Consider the following 18,199-nt stretch of genomic DNA (forward strand, 5'->3'; position numbering starts at 1 on the left):
CTGACAATTCCCACAGCATTAATGGAGCACTTGCACTATTTAGCTCTCAAATTCCTCTGTGGGATATTAACATTCACTTATTTTAAAAATTAGGTAATGGAAGATATTAAATATCATCCAAGTTGACTGCAGCTAAATCTTGAAGAGATTCCACTTTTATTCATCAGCAGGTTATATACAAAAGAAAAATCATACAATGCCTTTCCAAACATTTTAACCAAAACACAAAACATGTTTATACAAAATTTGCCATGTATATTTAAGATGCATGACTTCAACAAGTAATACATTGAAATTTGTAATATTAACATCATGAAAACAATATAATCCATCCACCTTAGTGAAGCACTCAACTGATGCCAGTTGGTTTGCAAGACGAAACAAGACAGCAGTAAACCATTAGTAAAAATACAGAAATGCATGAGGAACTTGGCCAGTCTCACAGTGCCCATAGGAGGTAAAGATGTATTACAGGGAGTCCTGGGTTACAAATGCCTGACTTGCAGACAACTCATACTTACAAATAAATTGTAACCCCAATTCGCGCGTGTGCATAAAGTCACCTCTTGAATGCCCTTTGTCGGTATGCAAGACATCGATGGAACGAGAGTGTTGACTTTTAATCATGATTTTCCCCCCCCCCCACTATCGAAACTGTTTTAAGAACAGTTTCTTTAATTTTTTTACATTACTAAGAAACATTTAACAAACTGATACTAAATAAGAACAGTTTGCAAATTCAACTAAAGACAGATGCAGGAACAGATCTCATTCATAATTCGGGGACTCCCTGCACTGACGTTTTGCATCTAAGCCCCTCAAGATTTGCATATATCCTTTTCCATTAGCAATTACCTACTATTTAGGCTCAGAAAATAATTTATCCCTTAGTATTGGGCGAATGATTTCTATCACAGATGATCAATCAATTCTTTTGCCAAAAAAATAATCTGGTTAGCCCAATACCAAAAGAAATGTATTTGAGAATAAAGATTTTGTGGTGACCACAGCAGACAGTGCCAGTCCCAATACAGACATTCTGGGAGTCTAGAAAGCAAGATACAGAAATCCTGAATTAAAAGTAGAAATTGATGGAAATATTCAGTTGGTCAGGTGCTACTTGTGGAAAGAGAAATAATTAACATTTCAGGTCTGGGACCCTTCACCAGAACTAGGAAAGAGGGTAACAAGTTAGTTCAGGAAACAGAGATGTCAAGAGAGGGGATAAGAGGACAACAGAAGTATTATCAGTGAACGAATACATAGACAGAAAATGATATAAAAATTCTATTTGGGCAGTATCTGTGAAAAGGGAGAGACTTAATATTTCAGGTTGAATAACCTTAATCAGAATGGAGGAATAGAAAACAAGTTAATCAAGGTGGTGGGAAAGGGTGCAACAAAGTTAATATCTGTGATAAGGTGAAATAATGTAACCATGAGATGGGCAGTTCAGCTCCTTGGCATGTACAATGTGTTGTTAATATGCAGATTAGATAATGTGGTTATAGTCTGGCCTACTATGTCATACCCTGCAAACCAAAATATACAAAAGAGAAAAAAAAAGCAAAAATGTCCATTCCTGATAGAAGACAGAAATAACAAGTTATCTAAAGTTGGAGCATTCAGTATCAAGTCTAGAAGTGTGCATCATGTCCGCAAAAAAATGTTATGCCTCAAGCTTAGATTGGACTTCATAGGAACAGATAACCAGAAGTTCAGGGCCATTCCTGCAGATTGAGCACAGGTCGTCTACAACAAGAACATCCAATCTGCGTACGGTTTCTCCAATGTAAACACAGAATGCAGTCCACTCGAGTGGAAGAGCAAGTGAATCAGTGCTTCAGCTAGAACGTCTCATCGGGTCCCAGAACTGAGGGAAAGGGAAAGGACCAGTGCGCACCTCCTGCACTTCATTGGAAAGTGCCAAAAGTTAGTGATATGTTGGGAAAGAAGACTGGAAGGCAAGGTGGAAAAGTGGGACAGAGTTGTGAAGGGAGTGATCCTTTTGAAATGCTGAAATCAGAGAGAAGATGAATATATGTTTGGTGGTGAGATTTGTTTGAGCTGGCTGAGAATACAAAGGATCAAGTGGCTGGTGGAGTGGAAGGAGACAAGAACAGAGGAACTCTGTTCTTACTCCATCCACAGAGTAGAGGTATGGCAAAATAGATACATGTCAAGTGTTCTATCCACAATGACAGGTAAACATTTCAGAGACATTGAGCAAAATGTCTCATCAAGTCAAACGTGACTGTGATGGAATTGAGACAATGCAATAGTCCTTACAGGAAGGAGGATGGGAGGAAATAATCATTATATGGTGTTGAGTCCATGGACCTTTTATGACACTGGGGCTTTTCATGGTTTTTTCTGCTTCCTCAACATTAAGCAGCAAGATGAAAGTTTGCTACCACTCATTCAAATGTTAACTCGACAATCACACCCAAAAGAGAGGTATAATTGACATCATCTTTCAATCATCCCTCAATCAGAAGCTTATAATTCAGAGAACATTTTCAACCACTACCAAAGTAAAGTTCTTTCAAAAAGTACAATACCAAAAATATAAAATCTTATTTCAAACAACTGTAAACTTTACAGGTTATTTAGTGTAAAGATTTCTTTAAGAGTTTTCTATTTCTATTTGTCAGCTAATTCAATTTATATTAATTTGAAATTAAATTCTGCATTTTTATTCAACTGAATTAGCAGATGTCTAATGTAGCAAGTATAAAGAAACAAAATAACATTTATATTGTTCATTTAGCATATCAAAGACCATCAAATTCATAGTCATTGTCAATTTTATACTGCCCTTCTTTCACCTCACGTGGTTCAAACTATCACAAACAGTAATGAGCAAAATATTAAGGAGGAAGAGAAGCTGAGGGACAAAATATTGAGGAAAGGAATTCAGGGAGTTACAATGTTTGGAGTCAAAAACAGCCAAAAAGATAAGAATGACCAAATTTGGGGATAAATCAGGAAGCCAGATTGTTATGGAACTGAATGAAATTATAGAGAGAGAGGAATTTAGACATGGCAAGACATAAAAGGAAAGCATTATAAAATAAAGACTTCACCAAAATAGGAACCAAAGTAGTCAACAGGCACAATAATAAGGGATATGGTTCCAATTCGAACAATAATACATGATTCAGACTTGCATTATAAGTACAGGCACAGGTCAAACTCCTCCTTCCACATCCAATTTTCTCAGTCCATCCACGCATTTCCTTAATGAGTAAATTGGCCTTGCCTTAAGACTTTCACTAAATATCTCAATGACACCCAATATTCAGAATTAGTACATTGCTACTGCCAGGTGGTTAAACAAGCTTTCTAAGTTCAATTCCTTGATGACTAACCCAAATTGATTGCCTTTAGTTTTATTCTGACAAGGATTCAGTTATTTCAAAAATATTTTCTGGCTGCCTCTCACCCTGCTCTCTTCGAGAAAGAAACCTAGTCCAGATTTCCTTCAATGGAAAATGCCTCACTGTTCTCATAAACTCTTCTCAAATGTCTCCATGTCCTTTTTACATAATAGCATCTGGAACTCTCCAAAACACCAAATATGGTTCAATCAAGGGTCAACAAGGTTCAGCTGCATTACAGGTACAGAGAACAAATGTTTATGAATATTTTTGTAGGCCTGAATTGCAAAATAGTTACAGTATTGTACTGAAGACATTTGGCCTGTTGAACCCATGCCAATCATATACAGTATGAGACTAATCCAATCCACCATGTCCCTCTGCATTGCCCTGCAAATTCATTCGAGAAATTATCAATCTCCCTTTTGAACACTGCCGTCATTATTAACTTGACAGCACATTTCTGACCTTGATCACTTGCTATGCAAAATAATTTTTCGTAATGTCACTGAGATATTTTTCTGCCTCAACCCATGTCAACTAATTCTTGACCATTCTACTTATGGGAAGAATCTATCTACACCTTTTGTAATTTTAAATGGCTAAGTTAAGCCTCCTTTCAATCTCCTCACCTCCAAGAACGCCACCACATTTACCAGTCAATCTACATAATTAAAATCTCTCATCCTTTAAATCATTTTGGTAGATCTACACCTCTCAAAACGTTCATATCTTTAAAGCATATCTAGAAGCAGACACAATGCACCAACTGTAACCTGAAATAGTGTGTGGAGTTCTGCTCTCCTGACTTTAAGAAAGGATATACTCGCCTTGGATGCAGTATAAAGAAGGTTCACTACATTGAGAAGATGGTGTTAGTCTGAGAGATAAAGTCATCTTGAACTATACATGCTGGAATTTAGAAGAATGAAAGGGGATCTTAGAGAAATAAACTTATGAAAGGAATAGATAGGACGGGAAAGGTGTTTCCACTAGTAGATAAGAACTAGGATACATAGCCTCAAGATTGTAGTTTCAAGACAGATTAGGAGGAACTATTTCTCCCAGAGTAGTGAACCTATGGAATTATCAACCCAAAGAAACAGAAGCCGCTGCCTCATTAAATATATATTGAAAACCAAGATATTTTTGCATAGTAAGGGATTTAAGAATTATGAGGAAAAGTTGGGTACGTGGAGCAGAGTCCACAGAGAGCCTGTGACAGATTATATTGTATATAGATAGGTTTTAAAGGAGATGAATTGTGGCAGCTTTTTTAGTGTAGGTCACAAACAAACACTTCACAACACACATCGGATTTAAAATGCCAGAGCTCTGCTCAAGCCAGACAGTCCAGGCTCCGAGTGCCTTTGCAAAAACTTTGAAGAATGCCTATAAAGACTTCACAAGTAGGTGTTAATTGGACATGCAGTGGAGTAGTGGATTATTATTTTGGAAAGCAAGGTCCAGTCTGTCTGACTGCAGTTGGCTGTTCTAAGAGGGTTACGTGGTTTTCTCTGAGTGAGAGAGAATCCAGTTCTACAGTTCAGCAGCAGCAGCTGGGACTGGAACAAGACAAGCTGGCAAGCTTGTGGAAAACCTCCATTTTGAAGATGGGTTGTGAGTTCTTCGTTCAGCCTGTTCAAAGCCCTTGTGGTCCATACCACAAGGTGGCTGTACTGGCTGTATAAAGTTTCACTTGAAATAAGGGAAACAGAAAAGGAACTCTGTGGTAACCTGAAAGAAAGAGGTTATCATCTGGAAAATCTGGAAAACCCCGATGAGGCATGTTTCTTCAGCAAGACACTGAAGTGGCTGATCTAAAGGAATCAGTTTGTGTTCAACGAGCAACAAATCTGACAAGAACCTTCCATTTACCTTTCAAGCACCAAAGCCTGGTGAACTTCATAAATGTTAAATTCTGTGCACAGTATAAGAATTGCCTGATACCAGTGAACTTGGAAGAGTGAAAAGTGAGATTGGACTGTGAATCAAAGAACTTTTCTGAACTTACCCACACAATTACATACACATGCACTTAGAATTAGAAGGGGGTTGTTAGGTTAGTTAAGTTAATAGTAATATGTTAGAGTTTGATCCTGTTTTCCTGTTTAAAGATAATTAAAAGTAACTTTTATTTAAGTAACCATTTGTCTTGGTGAATTTTTATTGCTGCTGGGTTTTGGGGTCCTCGGGCCCATAACAAGCCACAATCATATTGAATGCCAGAGTAGGCACGACAGGTGACGTGACCTACATTTGTTTCTATTTCTTAGGTTCAGCATTACATTTCAGCCATCACCTATCAACTCATTCAAGTCAATATGCAAAACCTCTTCATCCCCTGTATTGCTTCTGAATTTGAAGATTTGGAAATCACGCCTCACTCATTCAAGTCAGTCTTGCTTGTGCATGCGTGCTGCTTTGGGGAGAGATGAGTGCTGTCATAGGATGCCTGTCAACAACTACATATTATCAACCTTGTCCTTTTAGGGTGAACTCAATGCTCAAAAGTTTCTGAACATTTAATGGTAGGTCTAGTTTGGAACCCCTGTAGCCATCTTAGCAGGTTATCTCCAGTGGACAAGATTTCTCACATACTAACACAATTTATGAATTACACCTGCACATCTTATAAACGTTCATTTGTGATCCAGAAGAGTTGATGAGTGGCAAAAAAGGAAAAGATCCACAACAGAAAAACAACACAATTAATTTGATTAGAGTATTTAATCTTTTAGTTTTAGACCTAAACTTACTGAAAAATGTGGTGACATTTCATCTTTTTCTTCCTCTGTGAAGCCAAATACTGTTAATGTTTTGGGCCTGTGGTCAACCACCATATGCATCTGTGCACCTCGCCCCCTCACACTCCTGCCTCGTCCTCTGCCTCGTGCTTGGACAGTCTTACCACGTCCTCCAGGAAGAATGCCCAATCGTGCAGCCTGAAAACAGACAATGGATTTATTTCTGCCCATTTATACCGTGAGCAATACAATAATATATCTGGCACAAACAATGAGGTACATTTGCTCTGTGTGAAACACATTGTATATTCAGAATACAACAAATGATAGGACTGATCTGAAATGCACGTCTCTAGGAATGCAGGATTATAAAACTGCAATGAAAAACAACAACCCACATCAATTGGGGCAGTGAACCAATGAACAGCAAATGGAACTGAACTCAAAAAAAGGGTGAGATGCTGCCTTAAGTGGCAAAGGCAAGCATTCAAATGCCTTCTTCACCATCTTGTCTACCAATGTCTTCACTTTAGGTTCTTGTTTACCAACATTCAGGGCCCTGCCATTTGCTGTGCAAGTCCTCCCCGGTTGAACTTGCTAAGTGGAACACCTCACACTTGTCCAAGTTTAAGTTCGTCCAGCATTCCTTGGCCTCCTTCCCCAGTCCATCCAGATCCTTCCCTTATCTTGGATAACCTTCTTCATTGTTCCCAATATCACCAATTTTGGCGTCATCCACAAACTTACTACTGTTAAGAACAATACTGTATTTTTTTTCTGTTGCATCTACTCAAAGTCTTTCTTCTTTTTGCCATATTAAATGTTATTGGGCCATTTGATTGGCAGATCCACAACTTGAAATCAAACACTTTCTTCAACCACATCAGCCCTTCTGACAATTTTTAAATTATCTACAAATTTCCTCAACATGCCGTTAATAGTGTAAACTATATAAACAAGAAAAAATGCATGGGATCAAGAACTGAGCTTTGTGGAAAAACAGGTTTTCCAGTCAGAAATAAAATTTGTCCATCACTATCCTTTGCTTCCTGCCACTGAGTATAAACAACTTTGGATCCTGTATGCCAATTTCCCTTAGATCCCACTTGCCTTTACTTTGACCAACTTGTAATGTGGGACTATAGTAATTGGACCAGAATATGAAAGGATGACAAAGTACGAGTGAACCGAGGCCCACTGCCCACAAATTGACTGTACAATAATGACTTGAGTTTGAAACATTGGGGCACAGAGGCAACAAAAGTAATTTGACAGGAATGACACAAAAGCTAAGCTCCAAAGTTGCCATTAAATCCATAAAAATATAAATCAGCAATAATTAATTAAATAAATAGAACGGCTGCTCTGTCATTTCACACTCTGAATACACAAACATGATAAGACCCTGGGAAACATGAACAACTTCCCACATCTCAGCAGCCACCTTTTAATCTTCCATATACAATCATCAAAAAAAGACAGCATGGTAATAGGGCCTTCAGCCCATGAGCTGCGTTATCAAAATGCATCTAATTAGCTTACTAACCCCATATGTCTTTGAAGTATAGGAGGAAACCAGAGCACTTGGCAGAAACCCACGCAGACATTGGGAGAATGTACAAACTTAGACAGTGCCAGATTGGAACCCAGGTCCATAGCACTATAATAGCATTGCACTAACGACTGCACCGACTTGCCGCCCAAATCATGATGGATTAAGCAAGGATGCATCAAATTGTAAAAGCAACAAATCAATGTTTTGCATTCTTATGTGCTTCAACTTTCCATGAATAATCTTACTGATAGCAATGGCAGGATCAAGCTATCAGCAGTGTTTTTCTGAATTTCTTGGACTTTTGTCATATGCCCATCACATCACATGCCCAGATGTGCCAGATGCCCAGATGTGCCAGTGAGCAATAAAAGAAGCACATCATTTATTCACTTCATTATAATGTTTTTAAGTATTTTAACTTCAATTTTGTACATGCATTACATCATGTACAAACTTGAGATTCCTTTTCCTGCAAGCCAAGCAGATATCTACTGATTGGCAGTACAGAAAAAGATTCATATGCAAGAGAGAAATGTTAACAAAATGACTGTGCAAATACAGAAAAGTAAAGATTCAGTAATAAATAATGTGCAACGTAAGAATCCTTAAATGAATCGCTGATTGAGTCAGTTGTTTAGAAGTCTGATGGTGGAGGGGTAGCAATTGTTCTCCAACCTGGTTGTGCAAGTCTTGTGGCACCTAGTCCTCTTTCCCGATGGCAGGAGTGAGAACAGAGTACAGTCTGAGTGGTATTTGCTTGATAATTGCTGCTGCTCTCTAATAGCAGTGTTCCATGCAGGTTTTCTCAGTGGTAGGGAGTGTTTTGCTGTTGACCTACTGGCCTATGTCCACAATCTTTTGCAGGTCTTTCTGCTCAGAGGGATTGGTGCACCCATTCCAGGCCATGCTTCAGCTGGTCAGCACACTTTCCACTGCACATCTGTCAAAGTTTGCCAAGGCTGCTGATGTCATACCAAACCTCCGATAATTCCTGACAATGTTTTCTTCATGATGGTATTAGTATGTTGGGTCAAGAAAAAGTTCTCCGAGATGGTGACACCCAGGAATTTAAATTTGCTCACCTTCTCCATCTCCAATTCCCCAATGATCACTGAATTGTACACCTCTAACTTTCCCTTCCTCAGGTCGACAATCAACTGGTTTTGAGTGAGAGGTGGTTGTTTATACACCATTCAGCCACGTTTTCAATCTCCCTCCTGTATGCTAACTCATTGCCCCTTTTTATACAGCCCACTACTGTGGTATCATCAGCGAATTTGTGAACCACACAGTCATAGGTGTAAAGCAAGTAGAGCAGGGTGCTAAGTATGCAGCCCTTTGGTGCTCCAGTGCTGGTGGAGATTGAAGAGATGTTCTTGCCAAACCGCACAGTTTGGGGTCAACAGGTGAGGAAATCCAGGATCCAATTACACAGTGGGGTAAGTTCAAGAGTTTTAACTGTTTATGTATTTTTGTAATTATTTAAATCGGATCAAATATTTTTTTACTTAAAGTTCTTTGATAATCTAAAAGATAAGCATTCTGAGAAAGGGCCTTTGCTCTGCTCATGAGTAATTTTAACATGTGAGCAGGCACCGATAATACAGTCATGGTAACAGACGGTGTCAAGACAACTAGCCCATGACCTTTAACCATTTATCCAACAAAGAGCACATCAATTGTGTACAATTCACAAAAATGTGTAACATTTCTAAATATTGCTCTATTTTATAACACTGAATCTGAATGTTTGTGAATTGCACTTAAATTTGTTTATTGCCACAATCTTGCGACACTTCAACTGCCAAATCACAAAAGTAAACATATGATGTGATAAGAGTAAAACACGAATGTCTGCAGACACCAGGATTGTAGTTTAAAACCCAAAAACGCTGAAGGAACTCAGTGGGTCTTGCAGCATCCATAGGAGATAAAGATAAATAACCAACGTTTCAGGCCTCGGTCCTTTGAGTTACGAACAAAAAGCGGGCATGGCAAATAATGTGATAATTTCCAATAAATGTAAGGAGCTATGCAAATTATGTTGCGGAATACAAAAATTTTACTCTCAGCAAGTTAAATGCAAGTTGCAGGAGGAAGCTTGCTCTAACCCATCAACACACCTCAAATCATAACCTCAAAACAACTGTAGCCCTCGAAATTTTTCCCACATTTCCCACGCCAATTTTTATATTTGATCAGTTAAAACACTGTCAATTTATCACTGAATTCAGATGCATGCTTTGCAGTTGTGCTTTAGATCATGACTTTTCAGAACTATTTTGAGTGCTTCCAAACCCATTTCACACAGGAACCAGAGGTTAATGCCACTTAATTTATTTAATGTCAACCTCAAGATGATATAATGGAATCACCTACTTCAGTCACTTGGCAAGATAAAAATCTGATATTCTTGTTGACATACTGGAGAAAAATCTCACCTCCACTTGGAGCTGGTTCAGCTTTTTACGCAAGTCTGTTGTGTCCTCTCCGGAGTTCAGCTTCTTGTGGAAATCCAATTCTGCATCCAATAACTCCTTCTGGGCCTGGATGAAAAAAAACCTCTTGATGTCATTCTTTGCCATTATTCTGTATCCTTCAACCACAACGACTAAAATCAACATAAACCTATGGCATACTCTTTGACCTTAAGTATCCAATTTCCCCAAAATTTCTGCACCCATTGATATAGTCAAAAAACCCTGTCCCCACTGTGAGCGCTCTGTCCAATTCACAAATAAATCCTGGTCACACTCATCTTTCTTTACTTATTTAGGGATACAGACTTAAACAAAAATTAGACAATGGTGTTCTCCATTTGCCACCAGATCTTTTCAACCCTGCTCTCCTTTACTAAATCTGTTCACCATACCAGATGACATTTGGACTGCAATGATAATCTTGCCTTCTTTTTAATACTTAAAGTCTGTATAAACCTTCCTCCAGTTCATCCTCAACTCAAAATACAAGCACAAATAGCTAATGGAACTTTATCACTAAATTTGAGACAAGTCCATTGCCTCTTCTCTTCTTTTCCAATCTTACAAACACAATATACAAAGACATTTAATTTAGTATTGAAAACACAAAAATATGTCCATTCCATTAAATAAACCTTTCGCGATATTCTCTGCCACTCATTTCCTAGTTTGACCACAACCAGTTCCTCCCCAAGGTTTTGTTATATTTATGTTTACTCCCGGAAGATTTTTTTTAAAAATAAGGCACTGGTTAACTGCAATAAAAGAATTGGGGACTAACATCAGATTTGGATTTTGGTTGTGATGGAGCAGATGGTGTTGATGCTGATGTAGCCTTCAGCTCATCTCGCAACTGTGATATCTTTTCCGTTAAGTCTTTAATGGTTTTCATAATTTTGGCTCTTTCCTCGGTTTTCATATTTTTATTCTTTTCCAACTTGCAAATTAATACCTGAAAGAGAAAAAATCAAATATTTCTCAAACAAAACTATATGATATAAAATCAATATATACATCTCTGCAAAATGGACACTTCCACACATTAACCATTTAAAAAAAGCTTCCTTAGTGATATAAATGCAAAAGGGACAAGAAAGGTAGTCTGCCATTTTTAGCAAAATTGCAGGAAAAAATGTTCTTGTTTGAAGCCTGTAAGAGTCTCTGTGTGCACTATGGTCCGGAGATGTGCTGTTTCATCAGGTTGTACATGCTTATGTACAATCAGATGACAATAAACCTGAACAATGGCTTCCTTCCTTCTGCAATCCACATTACTTTTCCTTATTATTGATGGCTATTTCTCAAACTGTTTTTTTTTGCCTTTGAGGGGTTTGAAAGTATTATGAAATGTTAACCTGCAGGTACAGCTAGCAATTTGGACAGCAAATAACCTGCAGTACTGGGGAGGGAGGGGTGGAGATTGGGTTTTGTTTTTTCTCCTTTAAGTAGAATATTCTCACCTTTAAAGTTGGAAATTAGAAGACTGCATGAAATCAATTGAAGGGACTTGCATATGATTGTTAGAACAAATTAAATAGTTGGATGGACAATTGTTTTTAGAAAACAGTCAGACACTTAAAACTGTTAAAGAAATTATATAAAATCTGATGCTGAAGTAGGAAGCTATTTTGCATCAAATGGTTTAGAAAAGAGCGAGATAACCCAATCCCACTTCCCAGGATTTAAGGTGTAGTCTTGCATGTCACAGGCCTTCAACAAGACATCCAAGTTATTTTTTTATTGAAATGTGGCAAGGATTGGTCTCTACTACCATTTCTGACTTCTCAAACCCTCTTCATCTAATCCTTGCAATTGATTTAAATGGACACCCCATTGGTTTTTAACCAGTTACATGAAGGAAAAAGACCCATTCTATTAACTCAATTGCAGTGGTTTTTGAACATTTTTTTTTCATTCAACTTGGCAAGTCCTAAAATTAGACAATTTTGGTTAGGGGTAGGTAATTTTTTCAGACAAATTACTGGGTTCAAATTCCCACAGGATGCTATGTTATTTTTATTGAGAATTATTAAGGTTAAATATTTATCAAATTGAATTTGTGTTAATTGCTTTAGCGGTTTCTAGGAAATGTATAGCAATATCATGAAAGTCAGAAATAGATTTAGGCATGGAAAGATGGCATGCATAACTTCGTAGCTGTATACCATTACACAAAATTACTTATAATCTGCGAGATAAATGTTTTTTGGAAAATATGGGGCCCATATTTACGAAATTTTGGTTTGCACATATGATTGACTCTCTGGAGACCTCACTTCTTGGTAACCTCCAATAGATTTTACTGGAAAATGTGCTATTTTCTTGGCATTCTCCATTTCTTTCCTTTTTTAGGGGTGAGGGTTGAGAGGGTGGGTTGAGGGGGATGGGAGGATATATACCACATATATGTTATTTTGAAATAATTTACAATTGAATGTAATTTAATTATATTGGGGTTAAAAATTTATCAATAAAGTTTTCTGAAAAAATTGCAGTGGTTTTCAAACTTTTTCTTTCCACTCACAAACCTCCTTAAGTAATCCCTATGCCATAGGTGCACTGTGATTAGTAAGGGATTACTTAAGGTGATGTGAGAGTGGGGAGAAAGGATTGAGAACTACTGCTCTAGACCCAATTATTACTGAAATATTTTGCTTGAGAAAAATTGTCATTGATCCATTTCCTTTGGGGTGATGAAATTAATCAATTAGGTACAATTAAAACAGTGGTTATCAAACTTTTTATTTCCATTCACATAGTACTCTCACAAGCACTTCCCATTGTCGCTACAAAGCCAAATGTGGACATGAAGTTGACCCTTGCATAACTCTTGCATGGCATAGGAGATGTTTATGAAATGTGACCTAATAATTAAACCTCACAATCTTACCCTTTTAAGATACTTCTTATCATAATTTTATTAACTTATTCCGTAACATACGAAAGACAGAACTTGTGAAACTTCTTACCTTCTGGCACTCAATTTGTTTTTCAAGCATCTCTTGTTTCTTCTTCCTCATACCCTGCTGCAATTTTAAAGCTTCCTAAAATTTAAAAAATATATTTTTGCAATGTTTCAATGTTTGCATCATTAAATTGCATTAAACAAAAATGGCATGAAAAGTTGAAAATTTCAGTTTAATGAAATACTTTTAATGAAAAATATTTCACTCAAAGTTGGAAGAAAAATCAAGAATCAAATTCAAAAAGGATTACATTAAACATGTTATGGTGCATGCCATTATTTGAATTTACTCCATAGTCGTTTTCTTCCTTTTTACGAGCAAATCCAGAACATTATTATTTTGAGGGTTTAGGACAAGACACAGGAATAGAACTCTTATAAGAAGGGCAGATCATCACACAACATTGATACATATCCCTAAATTCCCAAATATTAAAGACCTTCAAAATTCTCTTCACCCAGATTTTATTTTACCCTGTCACAAAAGTTGATTTTCTTTTAGGTCTTTGCAGCTAGGCTCCAATGGCACTTTCTTTTTTTAAAGATTGGGCAATGGGTAATCTCACCAGTTTATTTAGATGAAGCGTAATTTCCATCCTCTAAGAAATTGCTGGAGGAAGGAATTGATTTCATCTTCTTGAGTACTGACAGACTTGAATGGATAAATGCGTCGCACGAGAATACACAATCAAGTTTCCATTTGGTTTAAATGTTTTACTTCTGAATTATTTTAAGGATTAAGGTTGCTGCGCTAGTTGATAAGATATTTAAGAAGGCCAATGGGATTCTGGGCTTCATCAGTCGGGGGATTGAGTTCAGTAGAGGTCATGTTGCAACTCTGCAAATCTCAGGTGAGACCACAATTGGAATATTACATTTGATCTGGTTAGCTCATCATAGGAAAGATGTGGAGGCGATGGAGAAGGTGCAGAAGAGATTCACCAGGATATTGCGTGGATTGGAATATATGAGGCAAGGTTAATGGAGCTAGGACTTTTTTCTCTGGAGTAAAGAAGGACGAGAGGCAATTTAAAGGTCTGCAAGATTCTGAGCAGCACCTTCTTCCCAGGGTGACAATAACTAACACCAGAGAACATCTGGACAAAGCGAAGGGAGAAAAGTTTAGGGGAAACATCAGGGGACACACACACACACACACACACACACACACACACACACACACACACACACAGAGTTGTGGGAGCCTGGAATGCTTTGCTAGGGATGGTGATGGAAGCTGAAACATTCGGGGCATTTAAGAGACTCTTAGACAGGCACAGGACTGAAAAATAGAGGGCTATGAGGTAGGAAGGGTTTAGTTTTTTTTGGTAGGAATATATTGGTCAGCACAACATTAAAGGCTGAAGAGTCTGTACTGCAGTGTTCGATGTGCCAGAGAACAATCCTTTTTCCTGTCCATCCCATCAACACTGAACAGCTACTTCCAGATGCGTACCAGTTGTTTTATGCTCAAAGTGTTCACTTCATCCTTGCCACAATTTTGCCTATTTGCTTAATGTTTATTTGCAATCATTATTTCATTTAGTATGCACTAATATTTTAATAAATCATATTTAAAAACGAAGATGCCATTCACCAACTCCATTTCCATTACAACTAAAATTTCTTCTTTAAGAAGATAAACTGTTGCACAAATTTTCAGACAGAAATTGAAGTTCTCAGTACTTGTTGCCTTGTTCAAAGCAGCTCAATGGTAAAAACACACAAGATGTAATTTGGCTCATTAAGTCTACAGAGATCTTATGAAGAGGAAAATGTACAGTAGAATCCCCATTATCCAGAATTCAATCAACCTGAAACCCAAACAACTGGCAAAAAAAGAGGAAACAAATAAATAAAGATAACTTTTCTGATAAGAAAGATTGGGCAGATGGACCCTATGGGGAGCTCTGAGACTTCATTGGACACACGCATGTTTATTCCGCTGAACTAATTTACCCCTCAATGCGCGGAAGCTCTTTTTGGCATCGCCACTTGCGTGGAGGTGAGCCGAGTTGTCAGTGCAAGGAAAGTGCACCAAGGTCCTGAATAGGACACTTGAGTGGACACGTCGGGATGGCAGCACAACGAAGGAGTTAGACAATTAGGACCTGACCAGGGTCTTGAGTCAGCGCCGCCAGTATGGGGACAAGATAATGAAGAGGGAAGGGGAAGATGGCAACGATGTTGAGATTTTGCTGTCAAGGTTTGGATTTTAGATCCGGCATACAAAATGACCCGATTTTGAAGCGGCGTTTTTAAGTTTCGAGGATCAGCATATATGGTAGGTTAAAAAAATACACAAATCTAAAATTGCTGGGGCTTAATTATAACAGCAGCATGGTCCGCATAGCTGCTTGAGCAACACGGTTTCAGTGCCAGCGACTAGAGTTAGAATTTAATTTTAATTTTTTTTTAAAAAGGTATGCAAATTACCTGATTAAAGTGAACTTTACATAATTGAAGACTACAATACTGATTTTTTTTCAAATTACTTTAGATTTTGCACTGTCTTGTCTTTCAAAAGGTGTATTCTTATGCAGGTGTCTTTGTTAGACATTGGAAGAGCAAGTCTCAGTCAATTGGAAAATTTTGCATATCCAACAACCCCATAGGTACCAGATAACGGGGAGTCTTCTGTATCTTTGTTTCAAATATTTAAAGCAGCTTGTTTAAAAAGAAAACTTTTTAATTTAAATGTGAAATGAAATGGGCATCTCCAAAATATTTCAAAGTAAACTTCACCAACACTATCCAAATACCTGTTTTTTCTTCAGAGCTTCTTTAGTTTCAAGTGCTTTACTAGGTGCCACAGAAGACTTGTGATTTGTCTTTGTGACAGAGGAACTGTAGCCTGCCTTTATCAAACTGGTGGATGACGGAAGCACCTAGTGGAATCAGAGATAGTACAACAACTTCACTATTACACTTGCTGGCTGGTGGATGCACAATGTTAAACATTATCCAATTTCTGTATGAGAATCAAATAACAAGAAAGCATCAGAGAACAATTTATTTCAATATAATTTGCTATGTATTGTAATGTGCTGTGAGCATGTTGAGATTGTATAAGACGTTGGTGCGGCCTAATTTGGAGTTGTGTGCAGTTCTGGTCGCCTAATTATAGGAAGGATATAAACAGAGTGGAGAGAGTGCAGAGAAGGTTTACCAGAATGTTACCTGGGTTTAAGCATCTAGAGTATAGGGAGAGATTGGACAGATTAGGTCTTTATTCTTTGGAGCGTAGAAGGTTGAGAGGGGATTTGATAAAAGTACTTAAGATTATGAAAGGGATAGACAGAGTGGATGTGGATAGACTATTTCCGTTAAGAGAAGGAAAGATTGAAACAAGAGGACATGAGTTAAGAATTAAGGGGCAGAGGTTTAGAGGTAACATGAGGGGGAACTTCTTTACTCAGGGAGTGGTAGCCGTGTGGAATGAGCTTCCGGGAGAAATAGTGGCGGCGGAGTCAATTGTATTATTTAAGAAAAGGTTGGACAGGTATATGGATGAGAAGAAGATGGAGGGTTTTGGGCATTGTGCAGGGAGGAGGGACTAGAAAGGGGTGTTTGGTTCGGTGCGGACTAGAAGGGCCTAATGGCCTGTTTCCGTGCTGTAATTGTTATGTATATGTTATGTTACATGCGATATATAAAAGAGACTGTGACAACAGATTGAGAGTTCCGGTATCACAACTGCTTTAATTTGAATCTGACGCTGCAGCCTTTAAGCCCCATCTTGTTCTGTCCCAACACTTCCGTCCCAATGACCTTCCAGCCTGGTCCAGAAGAGATGGTCCCTCAAAGCTATCCTTGCTACAGCTGCCCTACCGACCGCGCATGACAAGCGGGGCCAGTTCGTCGCTACAAGCATGTATGTCGCTACAGTATATACTTTTAATTACAAGGTACTCCATGTGTTACACATTTTTAAAAATGATTGAACACACCATTTCCTTTTACATAGCCAATTCAATCACCTTCACGTGACAAAATATTTCCCCCATCAGACTGCCCACACACTTTTTTTTTAAACTTATAACCTCAGTACCCTGATTGAAAACAATGGGCAAATAAACTTTTTCCCACCTCTTATTGCCTCCACATTTTGATTATCACACTGATCCTAGTGACTTCCATGTGGAGAAAAAGCTAAGTTATTTCAAGAACCTTAAGCAGTCCTATATAAAATTTGGTTGATTGGAATAGTAACACAAACCACTATCAAAAATTTAATTTTTTTTTTATTGTTTCAGGCCTAATTAGTTCAGAATTCAGCAATTTATGCACTCTAAGTTGAGTTCCAATTCCAACCTCAGCCATTCTTTTTATGCAACACCAACCCTTAATTTATCAAGTGTGATCTTCCTGAATTACACTAACTCTTGGAATCAAACTTCAACATTTAGTATTTCTGTTTAAAATTACTTCATGAATCCTTTTTATGTTGGTTTATTGTTTTGTTTTTTTTAAATCAAGAGGGAAGAACAGACATATTAATATTAATCACCTGTGAAGGTTCTCCACCAGCCCCAAACTGGTTTGAACTGGGTTGCAGCCCATCAGGCTGAGTTCCACCCACTGACCCGAGTCGTTGCTTTGCTGGGGTATTTGTCAGAACAAATGACCCTGGACTTTGGTTTCGATTTAAAATCTAAAACACATGAGATTCGAGTCATCATCATTTTTCCTCCAAATGCATCAATTATTAAAAAAAAATAACAAATGATGCTTGTTCTTAACAACTGGATCTTTGGAAACTTGCTTTTAGAAAATGGTGAAAAGTGATAACCATCCCTCCAATTTGTAAGATTTGAAGTATAAACTAGTTTTCTCAAACAAATGTGGACACTGAATACAAAATGAATTCAGTGATGTATTATTTGCATTTGAAGCCACATATTTTTTTAAATTAAAATTTGATTTTCTAAAGAACTCAAATGACAAAGCCATCACGGCAATCCAGGTTACGTTTGATGAGGGTTCCTTCACTACTTTTGGCAGAAACCAGAATAGCAAATTCCTTTTAATTTTTTTTAAACATCTAGTGCTTCTCTATAAAGCAGAGATAG

General features: G+C 37.7%; 1 protein-coding gene across 5 annotated transcripts in view; it reads right to left on the minus strand.

Annotated features, from left to right (window-relative positions):
- Window positions 1–18,199, minus strand: part of rbm27 (RNA binding motif protein 27) — a 122,535-nt gene that overhangs the window by 35,972 nt on the left and 68,364 nt on the right. For all 5 annotated transcript variants that reach the window (XM_069898128.1, XM_069898127.1, XM_069898130.1 and 2 more), the window contains 6 exons: window positions 17,638–17,781; window positions 15,890–16,015; window positions 13,132–13,206; window positions 10,944–11,114; window positions 10,124–10,228; window positions 6,140–6,325 (listed from right to left, as the gene is read on the minus strand). In XM_069898128.1, the coding sequence (XP_069754229.1) occupies window positions 6,140–6,325; window positions 10,124–10,228; window positions 10,944–11,114; window positions 13,132–13,206; window positions 15,890–16,015; window positions 17,638–17,781 (807 nt within the window). The remainder of the gene's footprint in view (window positions 1–6,139; window positions 6,326–10,123; window positions 10,229–10,943; window positions 11,115–13,131; window positions 13,207–15,889; window positions 16,016–17,637; window positions 17,782–18,199) is intronic.

The sequence above is a fragment of the Narcine bancroftii genome, chromosome 9, assembly GCF_036971445.1.
Source record: "Narcine bancroftii isolate sNarBan1 chromosome 9, sNarBan1.hap1, whole genome shotgun sequence".
In the NCBI taxonomy this organism is placed as follows: Eukaryota; Metazoa; Chordata; class Chondrichthyes; order Torpediniformes; family Narcinidae; genus Narcine; species Narcine bancroftii.